Source organism: Saccopteryx bilineata, chromosome 6 (genome assembly GCF_036850765.1).
Source record: "Saccopteryx bilineata isolate mSacBil1 chromosome 6, mSacBil1_pri_phased_curated, whole genome shotgun sequence".
NCBI lineage: Eukaryota > Metazoa > Chordata > Mammalia > Chiroptera > Emballonuridae > Saccopteryx > Saccopteryx bilineata.
In genome coordinates this window covers 113,827,872-113,851,221 of record NC_089495.1, presented here as the reverse complement: position 1 = coordinate 113,851,221, position 23,350 = coordinate 113,827,872, and the positions used below count along the sequence as shown (strand labels likewise).

The window sequence follows — 23,350 nt, the reverse complement described above, 5'->3', positions numbered from 1 at the left end:
ACCTGGGCAATAGAGAACATTTTATGAATTTGACTCCAAAAGCAAGGGAAGTGAAGGCAAAGATAAATGAATGGGACTACATCAGACTAAGAAGCTTCTGCACAGTAAAAGAAACTGACAACAAAACAAACAGACAGCCAACTAAATGGGAGATGATATTTTCAAACAACAGCACAATAAGGGGCTAATATCCAAAATATATAAAGAACTCACAAAACTCAGCAACAAACAAGCAAACCCAATAAAAAAAATGGAAAGAGGACATGAACAGACACTTCTCCCAAGAAGAAATACAAATGCCAATAGATATATGAAAAAACTCTTCTTCATTAGCTAATCAAATGCAAATCAAAACTACAATGAGATACCACCTCACACCTGTTAGATTAGCTATTATCAACAAGACAGGTAATAACAAGTGTTGGAGAGGCTGTGGAGAAAAAGTAACCCTCATTTGCTGTTGGTGGGAATGTAAAGTAGTGCAACCACTATGGGAGGAAGTATGGTGGTTCCTCAAAAAATTAAGAATACAACTACCATATGACCTAGCAATCCCTCTACTGGGTATATACCCCCAAAAGTCGAAAACATGGGTACATAAAGACACATGCAACCCCATGTTCATCACATTGTTCACGGTGGTCAAGACATGGAAGCAGCCAAAATGCCCTTCAATAAAGGGTTGGATAAAGATGTGATACATATACACAATGGAATACTACTCAGCCATAAGAAATGATGACATAGTACCATTTACGACAACATTGATGGACCTTGATAACATTATACTGAGTGAAATAAGTAGATCAGAAAAAGTTAAGAACTGTATGATTCCATACATAGGTGGGACACAAAATTGAGACTCATGGACATAGATAAAAGTGCAGTGGTTACTAGGGGGAGGGGAAGAGAAGAGAAAGAGGGGGATGGAGTAGGGGAGGGGCTTAAAGAGAAACAAAATATAGGGTGACAGAAGATGATCTGACTTTGGATGATGGGTATACAGCATGATTGACTGTCCAAAGGATGTGGAGATGTTTTCTCTAAATCTACATGCTCTGGTTGACCAATGTCACCCTGTTAAATTTAATGGTCTAAATAAAAAAAAATACCAGTTACAATGATTTCATATGTACATTTGCTTTATTAAAATTATGGCACTTAATATAACAGCAGAAATGGCTTCACATTCAGAAGCAACTGAATTGTGGAGATGCAAACATTCCTTAATATCAATAAAAGTAAAAAAATTTTAATGTTCCATAAGCCCTTAATTGCATAAAATATATTTAACATAATTTACAGCCAGCACACATATATAAACTAATTTTCATTACCTTTTTTACAATCTGCAAAAGAAATATGTTAAATACCTATAAGACATTCAAAACATAATGAAAATTCACTGTCAGTTCTTAATCATTCAAGAAACTACAAGTTGATAATTCCTCTTTTATAAACTACTGAATATTGTTACAATGATTCCTAAGTAAAATCCCAAGGCCCCGCTGAGTGCCATGTTGAAAGACAAGAATGTTTTTAGCTGCAGCACCTTTAGTCAACAAAGGGTTGCGTCCTGTTCCATCACGCTACACAAATTATGACATCTGTAAAATATGTACAACGTAAAACAAATGTTCTAACAGGTGATAAATGTTTTGGTAAGCAGTTCTTGAAAGCAATATTAACATCTGGTGATAAGAACTGCCACGATTTTGAGTTTTCCATATGCTATCTTCATGAAAAAGGAAGCCTGTAAACATAGGTGTAAAAAAACATTTTAAATGAAGATGTAAAGTGCACTCAGTGCACCCTGGGAAGTACTATCTGCTACTCTTAATCAAGTAATACTCAGGATTAAAATAAGGTACCAATTCTTAAATGTGCTGTGTATTTAAGATGTAAAGTTGCAACAAATTCATAATCAGATCCAGCTGATAGGAAACAGCATATCTAAGAGAATCCACTTAAAGAAACAAAACTCCACAACTTAATTCTCTTTATTGTTTAAACTAAAGATATTCCAGTGTTTCATTAGCTCCTTCAAAAATACCGTGTTAAAAACAAAATTAACTTCATTCTAACCAGGGACATAAACAGACTCTAACAAACTGCTAGGGTTTGGTTATATAAAGTGCAGTTCAACACTGTGCCATCCTAGCCATTCAAACACATCTAGCAATTCTGTAGTTCACTCTCATCTTCAAAATAATTTTTAGATGCATTCAAGGCCTTATATTAATATTCATGTTCATAACAGCTCTGAAAGTCTTCCCTAACAATTTGCAACATACTTCACAATTCCTAAGAGGCAATGAAGCTTAAGGAAGGACAGCAATTCCTATTTGTGCTATAATACATTCAAGATCTAGCTCTACTTTTTTTCTTTAAATACTTTCACACTTTTTGTTGTATAAAATTTTCAAGTTTTATTATGATACAGGCAGTACATTCCATCACCCTCATAGCAACCTCGGAAGTGAACCTGTCATTTGGAATCTGTGGGAAAGGAAGCAAATCAGGGTATCTTGTCTTTAAACTGTCTACACCATAAGCTTCCAATGTGTGGACATCATTTGTCAGTCCTTCAAGTTGCTGACTATATTCTTCTATTTTTTGTGCAAGTGCAGCTGGCTTTACATCTTTATCAGACTTCCCTCTCACAGCATAGTCAGCAGCAATCAAAGCTAATTTGGTAGAAAGGTAACACTTAAAACACACCCATTCGTTGGCATTTTTATGAAGGTCATTCCTGGCAGCTGAAAAATTTGCTCTGGCTTGTCTTAGCCACCTACGTGCTTCAACTGGATTACCAACTGACTTAAAAGTGGGAGGGACAAAGAACCGCTGAGAGTAAGTCTGTCCAGCCGAAGGTGGGCATTTTTCTTTATTTTGCTGTTGCCTTTCAGATTTGTGGCTTGTTGCTTCTTGATTCCATGAAGTATAAAATCTCTGGAATGAGTACTTGTCTGACTGAAACCGGGATGCTGAAGTTGAAAATGTCCGCCTTGAGGCTCTGTCTGCATTTTGATCTAGAAAAGCCTGTTTCTCTAATCTGTTAATTTCATTCTGCAAATGTTTAAAAACTTCATTAGCAATATCATGATTCTCTGGATTTTTGTCAGGGTGCCATTTTAAATATAACCGCCTAATAATCTTTTTTCTTTCAGACTCTGGAAGCTTCCAAGCTTGCTCCACTACTGTTGTCACTTCTTTTAAAATTTCTGGTAAGGAAGTCACCTTAAGCTTTCTGGGGGAATGGTGTTTGGAAGATGAGGTCTTGTGGCTCTCTCTACCAGAGAAAAGAGGAGGAATGCTTCGTACACCAGGTGCTAGGAATTCGGTAGGGCTGGTTGGTGTAGAGGGGGCACTGTCTCTGCTTTGAGAGCTTTCCTCGGGCCTTGAAAACTTATACAGATCGAGAGAGCTAACTATTTTATATTCACTATAACCAATGTCAATCTGATAGATCTTTCCTAGAAAACTAGAATTTTCAGCATCTTCTCTTTCAACTTCTTGTACAATAATCGCATATGTATATGTTGGCTGGTATGATCCATAGATATCACCACCTTCAGCATCAACAAGGTACCCAACATATTCTCCTGGGTAGAAAACATTCATTGGATCCATAAGCAGAGTATAATGAATTTCAGCAGGTATTGGAGTGCCTGGCATTGGAAGTTCAAGTTTTGATGGTTCTGAAGAGTCATATTTCACTCCTAAACTGTCAAGTTTCTCACTGATTCTATAAATATCATTGCATCCTAGCATAGCAATTAAATATGAAGTGTCAGAAATCAAATTGTCAGTCGCTGATTTAAGCGTCATTGCCAATGCTAGTAGGAAATTAATGTCTTTACTGTCTGAATGTTGTATGTAGAGCAGGATGACAGCATTACCAAATCTCTTCAAAAAAGCGAAAGTCTCACTTCTACTGTGGGGGATAGGATTAAACCCTTTAACTCTTAACGTCGTTTGAAGCTTTTCAAAACAGGACACTTTCAATCCTTCTCTTAGGGCTTTGCAAAGTCTTATGGCTTTTTCTTCATTGGCCAGGAAAGCATTATCATTTTCATGCTTCATAATTCTAATTATTCCTGTAATGAACTGTTCAGAAGACAAGAGTAACTGCAATCTTCCCTGAAGAGAACACAAGGCTCCAAACTGACATACTTTGGGGGTCTCTTCATCTAACTGCTCTTCAAGTATACTGCTCAATAAACGAGGTCTGAGTTTTTGAGGAAAAAGCATTATCAACTTAGTATGAAATCCGTGGTCTTTCCCTAAATAGCACTGGCTAAGATCAACCAACATTTGCACACCAATATTCCCCTGGATTCTACTTTTGTAATGCGGTGCATCATCAAACACTAAGATGCTGGACTTGACCAATCTACCATCCTGGCTAGGAAGGTAAAGTGCAAGGTCACGTACATTCTCAAGCTCACCTCTCACCTTGACTGAATCATTTTGTAGACTCTTGAACAAGCCGGAAACTACTCTCTTCACTGTACGCATTTCATTAGGATCTAACTGTTTTCCTTCAGAACTTTTAAATATGCGGCTCAACACTTCAACATATTGCTTAGTTGAAATAACATCTTCAGTACCTAAATGTTTGAACAACTGATGAAAGGTGCCGAGTTCTAAAGGTAGTTTGTACAAATAAGGTTTAAAATCAGATTCATATTCTAGATTTATTACTACCTCTTCAGGCTTCAGAAGTTTCCAACCATCTTCTACCATCACAAAAGCAATGCCCCGCAGCTGAAAGCGGAACTCTCTTTTTTCTGCACTGAGGAATTCATATATGCTCCTTAAGACCTTTGCTCTAGTTTTCACCATTTCTTCATCCAAAGTTGTAATGTTGCATATGTTTCTGCAGTTATTAATGACCTTATCAAGAGGGGGATCCAGGTTAACATTAAGCATGCTTAAAACTTGTTCAAGCTGTTCCTGTGGACCAAGGTCACTAGCTTCTTGTTCTCTGATACTCAAGGGTGTTGCTTTCTCTGGAAGAATAGGGCAGGATGTCCATAACAGCTGAACCACATCACACTGCTTAAATTTGGGATTCACTTGTGCTCCATTAAACTTTATAAGGGGAAGTGTTCCATTTACCTCTTGATACTGAGGATGAAATCTAATGAATTCAGCAGGGGCCCGCTCAGGACATAAGAATGGTATTAAAGACAGTTCTTTCAAAAAACTTCCAGATAACAAATCTATCCGTTCTTGGAATATGTGATGGAGAAGGATATCAACTGTATTTTGCAATGTTTCTTTAGACCAGTTTTCTGTATTAGCTCTCACACTGATTTCCTTCGCAAACTGTAACAACTGCTGCTGAGAAAGTACATATTTTAGTCCAATATTTCTTAAGAATTCTACCCAGGAGGTCATAAATGAAACTTGATTTTTGGGTTTTATAAGTTGTTCTAATTTTTTAAAAAAATCCTTAGGAATAAACAATTTTTCAGGAAGCATAACTTCAAAAACTTTCACAGTTCTATCATAGAAATGTTTTGCTTGCTTTAGTCGATTGTTAGCATCATAGATTATCAATAAACTTTCCAGTTTTTCAAAAAGTTGTTCTTTGATCTCTGACGATTCCTCAATATTTGATAATCTATTCTTAAGATAGATCAAATGCTCTAGTTTTGCATCATAAGAGAGATTTTCAATTTTTGGTAAGAGGTGTTTCAAATATACCTCAAGATCATCAACAGGTACACAACCAAGCACCTCATACAGTTCTTTTAAGTGTATTTTTTCTTCAAGAAATGCAGATGATGATGACTGTGTCCACTTTTCCACTTCAGCCGTAGGAATACTTTTTGTAAGTACAAAGCATGTTCCAAATTTTGCAATGCTCATATAGCGACCACTGATGGATTTATAGCATGGAAATGACTTTAAAACTTTTATGTCATCTTGAGACATTAAGTGACTCAAATTGCAATTGAAATACATCAAAAGTGCTTCAAAGTCATTTTCTACTAGTTTTTCAGTTCTAAATGTTGAAGTTTGAACCATATAATGTACAGCCCTCAAAATGCTTGTGGGGCTCTCTATGTTTGCTGTGTGACATGACAAAAGAGGAACAAATGCACTGTCTTTGGAACATATTTTGTTCAAAGCAAGTTGAATACAGCCAGCTTTCATAAGTGCATGAAAAACTTTATCACTCTGGGCATTTGGGAAAACTGCAATGTGCATGAGGCTGAGAGGAAGCAGGACATCTCCTTCGGGAACTACAAGCTGATTTGCTGAAACAGTAAACTTTGTTCCTGGAAGCAATGCCCAGTCTTTTAGAGTGTCAACAATAACGTCAAATGCTGGTTTTGTTTCTTCTTGATCTTCTTTCACATTTACAGATTCGCTGATAAAATGCCATGCATTCTTCAGCCAGGACTCACTTGCAAAATTATCTTTCCATTTTGTACAATTTTTGGTCTTATATTCACGAGGCAATACAGAGGACAACAAATCAGCAAAGCTGGATATGTCAAAAACTTTTGCAACTTTACAGTTCAATAAAATATTACTGTATTTCAAGTATAATGTATTCATGAACAAGTCTTTGCGGGATGGAATCAATTCATGGTATGTTGTTAGAAACTTAGGTCGTTTTGCATCAAAAGTTTGCAAAACACTGTCCAGTGTAATGAGAAGAGGAAGTCCCTCCACTTCCATCTCATTTTCTTCTGCATCCTTAAAACAATAATCAACTAAAAGTTTTAAACTGTGAAAAAGTTTTAGGTTAGTCTGCTGGAGACGACAAGGCAGCTTCCCAATATGGCAATTAGTATCAGGAGAAGAAAATGTCATTAAAAAAGATCTAACATCAGCAGGAGTTACATAACTAACAGGAATATCTGCATCTATGAGACAGTGGTACAGATTGGCAGTTTCATCACAGTTGTAAACCAAGTTGAAACCAACCTCTAAAAGTAGGTGTTTCAGTCTATAGACATTCTCTGCTACTGTTTTCCGTGTCGTGATATTATAATCAGCATTTTTTAGGTGTTGTAATTCATCCTGCAATAAATTGTCAAAAAATGGTCTCATTTTATTTGAAGTAGACATATTAATCCAAGTAATTATAACTGAAGAATGCAAATCAGAGCCATCAATATTTGGAGTCCGTACAACAGGCAAAAGACGTTTCATATCTTCATGAATGCAACTATAAAGTGCTTTCACTAAACAATATAAATCTGGCTGTAGATCAAGCTTGTTAACTGGGAAAAATGACAAAAATTTCTTTAAAGTGTCCTTTACAACATGAATAGGCGTGTTCTGTAAAACTGACAATGTTGGGTCAGAACCAGGGAAATACCGCTTTTTTAACTGGATTAGTAATTCAACATACGCAGGAGCTATTAATGCTGTCATTAAGCTGTTGTTCCAGTCACTTCGGACACCAACTCCATTGTCATCACGCCACAGGTTTCTTCGGGCTGAATCTAGAGCAAAGTGGCCATTCACATGAAATGGTAAGCCCGTCTCTAAAGAGAGGGGCAAAAAACAGAAGGCCCTGTGGGGTTTTTTATAGTTGTGTGTAATGCAGGCAGCTACTCCACCACGTGGGAAGAGAGTAATATCTTGGTTCTTGTGAGCTGATATAACGCTTTTAGATACTTTTTCCATACTTGAAAAACCTGATCTATTACAGATTAGCCATGTAGTAAGATTCCCTTCAGAGTCCTCAGTATCCATAGTATAGGTGATCTGTTGAACTGGTATGTCTTTGAGCTGTCTCTTTTTAGTAACACTGTCAATTACAGATGCATGAAATTGCTTCCTTTTCAATCTGTCTACATCAGTGACTTTGCCCTTTACAGAATACAGCACATTTAGAGCTCCAGTAGTTTTATCTATTTCACAAATAGAAATCTTTTCCATGTGATTAAGAAACATTAGAAGTTCTGCCCCATCTGACCGCAATTTGTCCAAAAGATTCTGGACCATTCTGTCTGATGATGGAACTGAAGAAATTTCTGAAACTTTTGCCATTTCTGCATTACGAAGAGGAAATCTAAACATTGTGCAATTATCTAGTTTAAAGTGGGTTCCCAAATAAAGATCCAGAACATCTGAGAACTGTGTCCTAAAATCCGCATCCAAATCTCTAAACATGCGTCCAGGACTAATGGACGTGGCTCCCGGTGCATATCTGGCATGAGGATCAAAAATACACAGGATATCATTGCCAGAAATAAAAGAAGGGCAGTCTGTAATGTGATACACAGAATTGAATCCTATTCCATACTGTCCAGTCTTATAAGGATTTCCCTCTTTGGTGCCTTTTCCGAGATTCTGAATCCCTCTGACATCATCTTCTGTAAAAGGTTGGTTGTTGTACACACAAAGTGCAGGCCCCTGCAATGGGGCCCACTTATCATCAAATATTCTATCCACAGGATGCTCTCTAGGATCAAACACAAAACAGATTTCAGTGGCCTTGGCATCATCAGCATTTTGAAGAAGTTCTTTCAACATTTCCTTTTCTGAAGGATAGGCATTAAGGATGCTCTTAATTCTGCTGGTGAGTTTTTCTTTCTGCCCAAATTCAGTGCCAAGTGTTGTAAAACAGATGTTAGATGCATATCTTTCTAAGGCTTTATGTCGCTTTGGTACTGCTCCTAGTTTTACAGCTACTTCCCTGGGTATATCAGCATGACAGTATTTTACAGTGGTATCCTTTACTTTTATCCAGGGACAATCATTGTAGCATAACGACTTAGCAGGGAGAAGCTTAAGATTAGTGTCTGGCAATAATATTTTGCCATAATTTTTCTCACAGAATTCTTGTTTTTTTTCTCTAATGAGACTCCATATTCCTTCACTAATTATTCGCCGGCAAAGCTGAAAATTCTCTTCTGTTATTTGTTTTGTTCCCCTTTCTTGATCAATCGATTCCAAAACAAGGGCAAAATCTTCCACAGTAAATGACTGCCTTACACCCATACTTTCAAACAGTTCACGGAAATTATTTTTATATTTATTAGGCAACTGATAAAGGTATGGTGCTGCTTCAAAATTCAAATGAAAAGAAACCTTTTCTGAGCCAACATATGCATTCTCAACTAGAATGAAGCTAAAGGGTTTTAACTTTTCAACAACTGATAATTTAGTGGCTTCATTTTGCATCATTGCTTCATGAAGATATTTGTAGCACGCATTGGTGATATTCTCTTGGTACAATGTAATTCCATCATCAACTGATTTTGCAACTTCTTTCAATTGGTTTACAACCAGATCAACTGTTGGCTTCCTTAGTAATCCCAAAAACTCCTTAACAGCTAATGGCACTGAACCGCAACCTCTGAAGGAATGCGAGTTTTCGTTTAGAATTGGCTGCAAAAGACAAACTATATCTTGATGCTCAGCTGTATAAAGGTCAGTTGCTGCAAACATGGTTTCAGGATTATAACTGTTACCTTTCCAGTCTAAAGAAAAACCTGCTGGTTTTGTTAAAAATGGAAGAAAGGGGATTGTTTGATACTTTACAGCAAAATCCTTTGCTCTAGGATCCCTTATTTTTAGTTTTTCATCAATAAGACTTAATAGGATACTACTTCTTAGACAAGCAGCAGCATGATCACGTTTATTAATTTCTGTTACTGACCCTGCACGTTCTAGCATGTCATCCCATAAAATATCATCTTTTGCCATACCTAACTGAACTAGTTTAATCAAAATAATAGGATTAAGATAATCCTGAGTAGAACCATAAGGAAACCGTCCATCTTTAGTATCAAATAACTTTGCAACTCGTCCTTCGGGGTGAATTAACCTTGACGGTAAAACCAAAGGATGGCCCTCCAAAGAGCAAGGAATACATGGAGTAACACGAAGAATTCCTGAAAATTCATCTACTTTCTCATTTAGAAGAAAAATCATTAAAGGATCTCTGAGTTCGGAATCAATTTCCTGAATATTTGGAAAAAACACTTCTGTAAAAAATTGTTTCTCTGAAAATGTATTTTCAAGCAGTATCTGTTTGCAGGCAGCTTCTTCAAATCCTAATTTTACTGAAGAAGGAAGTTCAACAGCACAAAGGTTTTTTGACCCAGTCTTCTTGAGGTATTTCAAAAATATCTTGAAGGCTGCTGCACCAACATCTCTTCTTTTAAGTATAGAGTCATCTAGAAATCTCACATTCTTCATGGAAACCCAAGTAGATCCATCAGAGAAGACCCTGGTCAATTCTTTCCCCTTTCCATGAGCTATATCTTCATAAAATCCTTGACATATCACAGAAAAATCATCATGAACTAAATCAGGATCAGGCCACACTGAATAGTAAGTATAGTCCATTAACTCCCCACTGGTGGCCAGGTCACGTAGGACACTGAGCACCTCTAAGTAAGCTTTCACAATAACATTTCTCATGAAGGTGGTATTCCATCGTCCTTTTGTATCTGTCTTCCAGATTTCTTTTCTATTGGAAGTTACAGCAAAGCACCCATTGATATGAACTGGCAGTCCTGTTTTTATTCGTAAAGGTAAATAGCAAAATACTTCTCCAGTGTGTGGTTTCACAGTCCACTTTTGGTCCTGGACTTCAGAGAGCAGAACTCCTACAGCCCCACAAGGAACCAGTCCTAGTCTTCTTCCACTTTCACTCAGGGAAAACTTTAGAGCCTCTCCTGTATCCATGCAGGTACATATAAGCCATGTGGTGCACTCTACTGTTTTTTGTGGCAACTCATCTGATGGTTTTTTTGATTGGCCAGACTTAGCCATTTCAAAGAGAGCAGCTGGGTCATCATCCGGACCTCTAAAAAGTGGCGACTGTAAATCAGCAATCCTTCTGAACACATGGTGAAATTCTTCAACTGAGATTTGGAGAATGCAAGATGACTTTGGTGCATCCACAGGAGGCTTTTTATTACTACTGCTGCAAGTTTTCATGAGTTCAGCAGCTTCTTTTAAAACACTTAAGATAGGTGCAGTCAGTGCCTTGGAAGAGCAAATTGTTTTTCTAATTATTATTGTATCCTGTGCTAAGCTGGGATTGTTTTCCTCAATTTTCAGGTACTTCAAATACATTGAGTTTACACTCTGAGTAAAAATGATAAGCCTATGTCCACAGAGACTAAATTCATCCACAAGAGAGTAAATATCTGCTGTATTATAGCAGGTGTTACTAACTTCACTCACTTTTGCTTCCTGCTGAGTTCTAAAGGACAGTCGGAAAAGAGTTCCATTGTAACTGTAAGGTGTCTCTATAGTCAAGGGTAACTGACAGCCAAATACATCTATAAATGGTCTGAACTGATTAGGAAATTTTCTAAGTCTTTTCTGTTGTTTACTCCAATTAATTTTGATTCCAGGATTAGATTTGTCTTTAATGTGTTTACTGATATGGTTTATATTTGGATCAAACATTATCATGAATTCTCGACTCATAATGATGGGAATGTCAGTAATATGGTACACAGAATTAAATCCAAGACCAAATTTTCCAACTTTGTCAACTTCTGCTCTTTTTAAAGATTCTCCTAACCTAGTTATGTTCACAAAATCCGAATCTGAGAATACAGAATTATTGAATGACCACAAAGCGGGCCCATGACAAGCTGCCATGCCTGGGTCCAGGAGATTCTCTCTAATGTCCATATTTCTTCTCATATCAATCATGAAACTGCATTCTGTTGCATTTGCATCATCAGCATTTTGAAGTAGTTCTTTAAAAATATCTGACACTGAAGGGTATTCTTCCAGAATATTTTTAATTCTTACAGTAAGTGGTTCTCTTTGGCCTGACTGCTCAAATCCCATGTTCTCTGGATTGATCAATCTTGTACTAAGGCATGGAACTTTCAGCCATTCTGCAGTTTTCATGGGTATGTCCTCATGCACCAAAATGATTGGCTCCACTGAATCTTCCAATACATCATTAAGGTCATCAACTTTGATGTCACAATAACAGCACTCATGAATTGGCTTCATGACGAGTTTAGAAGGGTCTCTGCTGTGATGTATAGGAACTGGTGTGTGGGGGCTTGCTGGAATCTGATTGCTGTACAGCCATCTGATAATGTTCAACATCAGATGAAGATTTTGTCTGCTTTCTTGTTCACTGAGATCTTGATCACTTTTGAGATATACCTTCTGAATAACCATAGAAATATGATCTGATGACAATTCTTCTATTGAACCACAGACCTTAAACAGTTGGTGAAATTTTGCCATGGTTTTAGGCACACTATACAAATAAGGCTGAAGGTCAAGGTCATGGAATGGTTTTATCACAGCTTGGTTGAGAGGACAAAAATTTTTTCCAGTCCAAACCCATGGAAATTCTAAGGCTCTGAAAGCATCTTTCCCTTCATTTAAATGATCATGCATGAATCCATAAATTTCAAGCAAAATATGTTGGAATTGATAGTAGTCTTCATCACTAAAAGTTTTTGAAGTATACCAATCAATGACAATTTTAAAGTGTTTTAGGACAGCATTGATGCTAGGTTTTGTGAAGATACCTAAGGCTTTTTCCAAGTTTGTATGGATACTTTCAACAAGAGGAAGTGCTGAGCCCACTAGAATGGCATGGGCCACATCACACATATCTGGTGGTGTGCAAAGACTACAGAGATCCCCTTTCCATACCAAAGAGCCTGGATAATTTGGAGGCCTTTTCTTGCAAGCTGGAACCCATTTTATTTTCTTCAGTGTCATCTTTCCTTCAGACGACTGCAACAGTGTATAATTCTTATTTAAAACCTGTAAAAGTGTTTTGGCTTTCTTTGTAAGAATTTCCTGATTTGGACAACCACTAATCTGTAAGGCTTCAATTTTTTTGGCCACTTGCACAACATCTTTCTCTTTGAGACTGGCTTCGTTTTTTAAACCAATCTGTCTTAAAGAGTGAAGACTATCTCGTGAGGTAAAAACTGAAGGTGGGAAGCAAGTCTCTTCTTCATTATAAAAGAGATCCTTTAGCACTTCTATATCAGGATCAAAGAGTTCACTGGCTGATACCATCTGTTCCTGTGAAATCTGAATGAATTTTAATGGCATTAACCAATCAAGCACGTTTGGATTCTCATTTTTAAGAGAGGATAGATTCTCAAGGATCCATAGCATGAGGTGTGTTATCTCCTCATGTGAATAAAATGCATTTTCAATATCTTTTAAAACAAGCTTTAAGCAGCTAGTAGTCTTTAACTTCTCTATTTTCAACATGTTTGCCAAGCCAATAGTAGCTTCATCACTACTGTCTATTACTGAAATAGAGAGTCGCAGATCTGGTGGAAGTTTGGCAGTATGGTGCAAGACTTTACAACCTTTCAGTTTTGTATAAGAGGAAATTCCCTGACCAGATGAATGGTTAATTCGTTTGAATATTGTCAATTCCTGAATTATTCTTTTTTCCTTTTCATTGGTATCAGTTAAACTAGCTAAAAACTTTCTGAGGGCATCTTTGTGTTTTGGAAGTAGTGAAGCTACTTGATTACACAATTTCTGCAACGGCATCTTCTCCATTATCTGCAAAACAGCACTTGGTAATGGTGAATGAATATATTTTTTAATAAGTGGATGCTGTATGGAGGCATCCAGTTTTTTAAGAACAATCCCTCCAAGTTTTTGTATAACATCAGCTAGAAATTCTGGAAGCTGCGCTTCAGATTCATCATCTAAAATTACTAAGGATGGAATCCTGAGTCTAATGAGTTCCACACATGTCTGACCTTCTTCGAGTGTAGTTTTGGGGATAAGTGGCATCTCTTCAAATAAAGTCAAATCCTCTGAAAAATGCATATAGAGATTCTTCCAAACCGTTTTAAGCCATGAAACAGACGGATGATTTTTGTCTTCATCAAATGGATACCATTGAACAATCAACTCTCTGCCAGGCCAGAATGTATTCATTACTTCCTTGATAAGACGTGCAAATCGTTCTGGATTTAGAAGTTGCAGCTGAGTACATGGTCTTCCTGTAAATCATATACAGACACATTATAAATATGTAATTCTACAATAATTTATTTAGCTTTCTATCCATGCAGATTATATAGTACTAGAAACTCATTTTAATAAGTTTTAAATACACTGTAAAAATGCAAAAATTCAGCATAACTAGCCTAAACTAATTTTTAAATAATAATGATAATAGAGAAACTACCTATAAATCTATATTTAAATAACCTCTGGGAAAAACAATTCTCTCTGGAAAGTGCTTATTTTAAATAAATATATAAAAATGCATTTACATGTGCTTTAAAAATTATTGTATATGTTCTATAAATGGAATCAACATGGAAACTAATTTTTAGCGGTTATTTGTCCACAGAGAAAAGTACCAAAGGAAAGTGGATAAAGTTTAAATAAGTACCATGTTGATTGTAGGTGTAAGTAATTTACAAGCAAACCCAATGTGAATTCCTTTCTTTCACCTCTGCAGGAGCCATGTGGCAGTACGAGATAACAGACGGGCCTAGAGGAAGAACATAGAGGATGGATGTCGGTCTTAGTTGACCAACTCTCTGAAGCTGAGACAGCAGGGAGACTTAGTTTCTTTTCAACCACTAACTACATGTATCACTTCCTCTTTCTAGGCTTGCATGCTCTCAACTGGAAAAAGAATGGGGATGAGGTTCAAGGTCTCAAGACAGCTCTATATTTGTGCCCAAGTAAAGGGCACATTCATAACTTTTCCAAACTAGCTTTACTTAGCTGCTACTTATTAAAGTGTGTTCTTCACAGCCCGAGGTTTTGCAGAAATGCTTCCGGGACAAGCAACAAGAGCGAGTGGGACACTGCTGTGAATGCGGGGCTATCTACCATCAAGTAGCTTCACTTCAGGAATTCTTATAAACTTGGAGACTAAAAAGATTTGTCTGGGAAAAAGGCTTTTGCTGATTTTTAACCACTGGTTTAGAAAATAACATTTTATTTTAAGTTTATTTTGTGTTTCAGAGTATTTATAATATCAATAGGAACAAAATTTTTAACTAGGGGGTCTGGCCTGTGACGGTGCTGTGATAGAACATCAACCTGGAACGCTGAGGTCGCCAGTTTGAAATCCTAGGCTTGCCAGGTCAAACCACATATGACAAGCAACCAATGAAGAACTCAAGTGAAGCAACTATGAGCTGATACTTCTCATTCCCCCTCCCTTCTGTAAAAAAAAAAAATTTAAACTAACATTATGTACCTATATGTATGTATTTTCCCCTATGGTGAAATAAAAAGCATCTCAAATTCAATCCTATGGGAAACTAACAATTTTTTCTCTATGTACATACAATTTCTACACTCTTGAAAGACTAATTTTAAAAAAGTTATAAAAGAGGGCACAGCTCAAGCCCCTTGAAATTTCTGTATGTATTTTAACCAAGGAAGAACACCCTTATTTCTTTCTTACACATCAGGAAGATGACTCTACCTCTGCCAAAAAATTACCTCTGTTACAATAAGACATTTTAATATTATTACCATAGAAACTTAAGCAAGTACACACTTCTGCAACTTCTGGGAGCTGTCGATACTCAAATTCTGAATATTTTCAGTTTCTACATTGTGTGATTTAGGGTAAATCAAATAGCATTATAAGTAGAAATTATAAAATCTTGTCAGGAGTCTGATTGGTATAGCTTCCTTGGTCTATGAGTCCCTTTAAAATATAATTTTTATAATTAATTTTTAATACTATTTTAAACAAATGTTTACTGAATTAACAATAGAATATCCAAATCATAAGAAACACAAAGATTTAATACCAAAGATACAAAAACAAGTTAGAAATTAAAGTTCACAACACTCAGAAAACAAAAATCAAATATGCACCACACCATGTTCAATGTTAATAATTGCCACATAACATGCATTTTGTAGGTACTCCAACCCAATATCCTTGCATAAAATTTGGCGATATATAAAACACATACCTACCTTTAAGACAATTATCAAAATTAATGTATAAATAATATGTCAATAAAACACACACTATACATAACATGCAACTAACACATCGGTCATGCTCAACTAAAAAAACATAATAGAAAATAAAGGAGAGAGAAAATGTAGTAAGACACAGGTAAATTATAAGTACCTAAGTCAATTCAATCTGAAGTTCTGTTTTCTATTTATTTTGTATTTAAGCACTTATGTAGCTTTTAATCCTAAATTATATATGTTAACACAGAAAAAAGTCTTCATGTTCTTTAGAAAGTCCCTAAAATGGTAAAGCACCCCTAACAGTATAAGCAAAATAATTTGTAGCACTGTAATAAATGACTTGTGTTTTTATGGCCTCGCCTTTAAAATTATCAGCACTGTCCAAAGTAGTTAAAACTAAGCAGTATTGAAAGTGTTCCTAGAGACAGAAAGCTTTTTATGTAAATTAGTATTAAATATGATTGTTTAATTAAGAAATAAGTCTCCTAAGAGACTTATTCAAAATAATATCAGCACACTGAATCACTATTGAAAGACTGCACTGTTTTTTTATTGTATACATTTACATGTATGTTTATATTCAGTACTAACTTTGACTAAGATTTTCAATGTGGATGAAAACAGAATATTATGGTCTATTTCAAAATTTACTTAACCAAAAAATCTCAGTCCTTATTGCTTTTATGAATTGGGTGTTTATAACAGCTGACCAGCCTCGCTCAGTCACAGCCAGCTGACCACGCTGATACCCAAGGCTACAAGTGTTTTTATACTTTTCTTGTACAGAAAGGGGCAATGGTAGCTTTGGTTGTTGATGAGTTCTGACAATGCTCCACTGTGTAGATATCCAAATCTCTCTGTAAGTACATATGTGATAACGTGAAGGTCCAATTAAATGTAAAAGTCAGTCAAATGAAAAAGGCCAAACCAGGAAAGGAAAGGAAAGCCTGCCTGCCCACTAAGATTCCAACTGGCACGCCACACGTCTAGCGGCAGCATGGCGCACACCGTGGGGGCCGGGGGAAACATCCACTCTGATGTGGACGGAGTTGCAAAGGTGGTTCAAAAATAGCACAGGGACCCCTCTTAGGAAATCAACATGCACACTACTGCTGCTTCCCTCGTGTCCATCCTGACCGGGGCTGCAGCAGCGGGCAGGGCCCTCACACAGCCAGAGCTGCAGGGCAGGGCTACCAGGCAGCCCACTGCTATGAGATTGCGCTTTCCTCTTTGATTACACCTTAAAAATATAAGATATATTAATTAAGGTTTAAAAATATATAACAGTAGTTGTGAATGCTAAGCTACTTTTAATATAAGCTAGAAAACAAATTTAATATTTATATGAAGTATCAGTATAACAATAGCTTAGTTTTTAAATTAATTTTAATATAGGTATAGCCTACTTCAGAGAATAAATTAACTCCAAAAATAATATTTACAAAAGTTTCTGTAAAGAAAATCTTATACCCTCTAATTTTCTAAGTGAAAGTAAACTAAGGGAAAATAATACAGGGTAAGTAAAAAACGTTTAATTAAAAAAATCAACAAAATGATACACTAGGCATTGTAAGAACATTCAACCACCTGTCCCTAAGGGAAGCTGGGCTGGCTACAGAACTTGTCCTCTGCTACATCCCTGCAGCTCACTAAGTCATAGGTTCTCACTTCACAGGTCCAGAACTAATGCCCCTCTACCCTTTTTAATCTCAACACTTATAAGTATCATATAATAGGGGTGTTCACTTTCATACTTAGCCACAAAATACCAAAGATTTCAACATAATTCTTTCATTTGTAACTAAATGCTCTATGAAATGAATGTGTCCAAGCCATTTAAATATGGTTTTGTTGTGGTATGTATAACAACCATATACATACATGTATCAATATGTATAGTTTCCTCTCCCCTTTAATAGTTATTACTACTAGAAAAAAATGATATAATTTCTAGTTACTTAGGTAAATGAAAAAATGGGATTCAAAGAATCAAATGAACAAAAACATAAGGCTAAAAATGGACACAACATTTAGTCAGTTATCATACCTGAATATCCCCAGAGAAGTTGTGCTAGAATATAATTAAATCTTTTCTTAGAAAAAGAATTGTCACAATTTTCACATGATGACTACAGAAATTTTTCTGTATCTTAAGATGACAGTTTTACATTAACACTATTTGTCTTAATACACCACTATGTAAAAGAAAAGCCATAAATAAAACTCCAAACAGCAAATTATACAGTTAAGATTTAAAGATGTATTTCAATGAAAACTCCAAATTACATAGGGTAAGGAATCTTAGTTTAAAAAGAAAGCAAGAAGAAAGGAATATGTACTCTATATGCACAAATTACATTTCAACAACAGAAATAAAGTCATTCGATAAGCCTCCAAAGGCTATCATCACATAATATTTACATAGTCTAGATAAGAAGAAAAAGAAAGACATTTGACTTTTAAAAAGTTTTGGAATAACTCTACAAAGTAATACACAATTAATTCATTAATTCTGTCTTTATAATAACAAAAGGAAGATTTGATATATTTTCCATTGTTTGCATCAATAATTAAAAACTTCAAATAATTGCTCCATGGATATCTAACCCATCATCTGCCTAAACCAAGCCACTTATTTGATCAAGAACATCTCTACAACTCTGTGAGGTATTGTGTATTTGGTTGCCTCTGGCTAAACTTGGCATCAAACACAGAAACCACGGGTCTTACCAAGGAATTTAAACTCTTTTAACCTTAACATCCTTTCAATTACTTTAGAGGCATTTGTCAGTCAGTGCTAGATATATAGAGAAGAACAAAACAGACATGGTCCCAGACTTTACCTAACAGTCTAATGAAAAGGCAGGTAGTAGGTAAATTATTATAAACGACTAAACAGGTACAAGAGCATGAGTGTCATGAGAAGCTCAGGACGAGGTCAGCACACATGGGCTGTGTGGAAGACGAGCATGAGGGGTAAGATAGAGAGGGTGGCATCACATGCACCACATCCAAGGGAGAAAAAGAGCATGCTGCCTTCCAAATATGAGAGCTACCAGGGGAAATACTAAAGGGTATGGGAAGGAGATGGTTAATAATAATCATACAGCAAACACTGATGTACCCCTTCCACGTTCCTGGGTTCTTTATAACACCCAGAAAATGGAGCCAGATAATAAAGAGCCTCACAGAAAATGTTAAGGATTTTGGCCTTTGTTCCAAGGAAAAAGGGGAGCCTTTGGAAGATTTTCAAATAAGAAGTGGGTAAATATGGCCAAAACATGGAAACAACCAAAAAGCCCTTCAATAGAAGACTGGATAAAGAAGATGTGGCACATATACACTATGGAATACTACTCAGCCATAAGAAATGATGACATCAGATCATTTACAGCAAAATGGTGGGATCTTGATAACATTATAAGGAGTAAAATAAGTAAATCAGAAAAAAACAAGAACTACATGATTCCATACATTGGTGGAACATAAAAATGAGACTAAGAGACATGGACAAGAGTGTGGTGGTTACCAGGGGTGGGGGGAGGGAGGACATGGGAGGGAGGGAGGGAGAGAGTTAGGGGGAGGGGGAGGGGCACAGAGAACTAGATAGAGGGTGGCGGAGGACAATCTGACTTTGGGCGAGGGGTACGCAACATAATTTAATGACAAAATAACCTAGACATGTTTTCTTTGAATATATGTACCCTGATTTATTGTCATCCCATTACCATTAATAAAAATTTATTAAAAAAAAAAAAAAAAGAAGTGGGAAAATAATATTTTACAAAGATAATATAGAGTATTGTGTTTTATTACCCAGATAGGCAAGAATAAATGTGAGATTTTTGAGATTATTTCCGCACTCCAGATCTCTTGAACAAGGACTGAGAGGCAGAAAGCCTTCCTAAAACACAGCCCCTCTGACTGACAGCTGTGAAGTGGTGACCAGAACATCCCAGTGGCACAAAGCTTGCAGCAAAATCTTTGAAATGCTGCTGATCCACACTCCTGAGGCTGGTAACTAAAACTACAACTCTTTCTAAAGTTTTTTCTTACATACATATATAAGATGCTGTTATCCCTATAATGAACACTGCAAATCATCACAAAGTTGTGTCGAAGTGGACAATGTAAATACGCTATGCTCTGAGCCATGAAGTTCACAGTCTTTCTCCTGAACGTATGAGTCAGAAGATGTGCCAGCTCATCTGTGAGGTCCCCTGACCTGCCACACCCCTCCTGAACACACTCTGTTCTCAGTATTTCATGGAGGACCAACCTCACTAAATGCCAATGTCACTGACATGCTGGCTATGCTCAGCTCTGAGCTCCTTCAGTACTCACCTCTACAATACGTCCATCTGGCAAGATGCCCGAGACAGGGGGGACAATCAAACAAATGTTTATTTAGGAGTCTTTGATCATGAGATAGAACAAGGCATGAGGTCGTGTGTAATAAAAACACAAGAAAAAATTTAAAATATAAATATCATTTTGGTGCCAACCAATTATATATTCCTACCATCTGACTTGACTGGTTTTTCTCTGAAACCCATTTACCTACTCTTCTAACTATTCCCCAACTTCTGACAGTCACCCATTTATTCAAGTAACTTAATACAAAAATAATCTAGACCTGGAAATAGAAAAAAGCAAAACAAAATCAGAATCATAGCTCCAACTCTGCAATCAAGCAAGTCATTTAAATCCTTCAAACTATTTCAGCTTCAATGTCTCCCCCTCTGAAATGAAGATGATAATACAGGCTCTGTTATGGCATGGCTGTGAAGAACAACTAAGGTAAGAGAAGATAACTTACTTTAAAAACAAGTACTAACCCACAGGCACAATACCAGAGACTTGCCTATTCATCTTTGTACCCCTGACCCCAAGATCATCATACAGAAGCATTAAGTTTTTAATTTTTGTCCAACCAAACTTGTCAATCAGGCACTGGGAATACAAAAATAAAATAGATGGCCCCTGTACTTAAGGATTTTATAGTCTAGCACAGCAGAAATATGGTTGTTATAATAAGGTGAACAGGATCAAATGGACCATGCTCTGGGCTCCACGAGCCAAGCGGAGGCGTCTACCTCAGCTCTGCACGGAGGAGCAGGGGTGTGGGGAGAGATGTGAAAGACTGCCCTCAGGGAGACTTGTGGGTTGAATATTAAAAGATGAATAAAAGTCAGCAAGGCAAAGTAGAAAATGGCGAAAGTATTCTAAGAAAAAAGAGCCGCATATAAAAGAACTGATATAAAAAACCTTTCATTTGAGTGAAAAAGAAACTTACTGAGCACCCACCTTAGAGCAGGCACTGTGCTACATGGTGGTGACAAAACTCACTGGGCTCTGCTCTCAGGAGATTAAGGGAGCGCCACAGTTTACCAACCTACAAGTGCTAGAGAAAACAGAAAGAGGGGCACTGAATGAATCACAGCCAATGAGACGGCAGGTTCACAATCACGAAAGTCTGTACTCCACACTAACCGGATACCTTCCACAGGGAAGCAGCATGAACAGACGAGGAGCACATGCTGGAGGGAGGAGTCCAGAGATGGGAGCAGTAATACGCCACAGAAACACAGGCCATCGACTACAACAGTGGCAGTGCCCGGGGAGAGAGCAGATGCCCGAAACCACGACGAGCACTGAACCCTAAATGGACGACCTCAGATGTGTCTTCTCCTATCTATACATACCATTTCTCTGAAAGGGTGCACCTTACAGCTTCTCTTTGGCAGGTCTAAACTGCCAGCAGCACTACTCCTATGCTTTGAAACCGTTATCAGGTGAAAAAAGGATGACCTGTGATAGTCGGTCTGATAACTACAGTGGCTACTGAATGGTGGGATGAGGATAAGGGGAGACTAATGCAAAGACAATAAGCAAGCACTACTCTCTACGACAGCATGCAAGAAAGGAGATCAAACCTGAGGTTTGTTTTGTTTTCCCCAAAATGAGAAAGACTGAAACATGTTTAATTGTTATTGGAAAAGGTACAGTAGATGTAAAGAGAAAAGACAAGCAATAACTTAATATTTAGCTCATGATTTTAAATGTGATACAAGTAAAAGGCAAAACTGTCAAATAATGAGACAAATTTTTCTTGAGCTATAGAATCAGAGAAGTACCCACTGCAGCAGAGAAATAAAAACCATGTTTCAACTATATGCAGCAGTCCCTTAGAAACTGGCCAGTTTTTACTGACAGTCGCATAACCATTATTTAGAGCAAAAAATGCCAAATGTTATATATCTGTGATATCTCCTACCATATGAAGGGAGCTCCGCATAATACCCTTGGCCTCCCTTCCCCCACACGCACTAGTACCCTCCCTCCGCACCATCCACCGGGAAGTGGCATGACATATGTAACTGGTATCAGAGAGGGAGAGACTCTGCCTGCTCAGAAGTGTCTACAGGGCAGCTGCTCCGTGCTCTGCTGCACAGGGCCAGGCCCCACGTAAGGAAGCCTGTGGTATTTCCACTCAACGGGCTCAGCTAATCTGTTTAATTCTGGAGTTGAACTGTAGAAGTCCACCGCCTGACATTAGCTATGATCTCCAAAGTAAAATTATAATAGAGTTGTGATTTTAGACATCAATCTGCTGAACTATTTTCTGTGTATCTTCACTGACTAGTTCTCAGGAAAGGAAAGCCAGTCATTGTTTGTGTCCCCAATCAACCCCTACATTATAATGCTCCCAAAATATTGTATGTTCATGCAAATAAAGTAATTTTGGTCTGAAACAAAATTATTTTTTTTCTGGAACTAACAATATAAAAATAAGAAGGAAGGTGCCCAGGAAGCAGTTATCCACTCCCCCATGTAGTCAAATAAAAATATAGAAAAGGATTATTAAGTAATTAAAAGAATGGTAGCCTAACACATATAATCAAAGTAAAAAGAAAGTGACCATGAAGACAATTTCTGGTAGAGCCAAGCCACACCTTATGGGTGACAAAAACAGTAAGTATACCCTATCTAGTGTAACAGTAACAGTCTAAAGAAAATTAACCAAGAACCAGAGACAAAAGGTAGTGCACACAGGATAATCCTAAAATAAACCAGAAGTCACAGCAGATGAGAAAATAAAGACATACAAAGTGGGATGTGAAATAACCTAAGTTAATAAGTAACTTTTAACATCCTTAAAAATATAACAGGTACCCCCATCTGTCAAAGGCTAGATAAGCAAGTTGTGGTCACGCCCTATGCCACAGGGTATTTAAAATGGTTTGAGGCCCTGGCCGGTTGGCTCAGCGGTAGAGCGTCGGCCTGGCATGCAGGAGTCCTGGGTTCGATTCTCGGCCAGGGCACATAGGAGAAGCGCCCATCTGCTTCTCCACCCCTCCCCCTCTCCTTCCTCTCTTTCTCTCTCTTCCCCTCCCGCAGCTGAGGCTCCACTGGAGCGGAGTTGGCTCGG

General features: G+C 37.2%; 1 protein-coding gene across 2 annotated transcripts in view; it reads right to left on the bottom strand.

Annotated features, from left to right (window-relative positions):
* Positions 1 to 1,146: 1,146 nt before the first annotated feature.
* Positions 1,147 to 23,350, bottom strand: part of SACS (sacsin molecular chaperone) — a 118,304-nt gene continuing 96,100 nt past the window's right edge. For both annotated transcript variants that reach the window (XM_066236852.1, XM_066236853.1), the window contains 2 exons: positions 17,966 to 17,989; positions 1,147 to 13,955 (listed from right to left, as the gene is read on the bottom strand). In XM_066236852.1, coding sequence (XP_066092949.1) covers positions 2,398 to 13,955; positions 17,966 to 17,989 — 11,582 coding nt within the window. In that variant the 3' untranslated portion in view covers positions 1,147 to 2,397. The remainder of the gene's footprint in view (positions 13,956 to 17,965; positions 17,990 to 23,350) is intronic.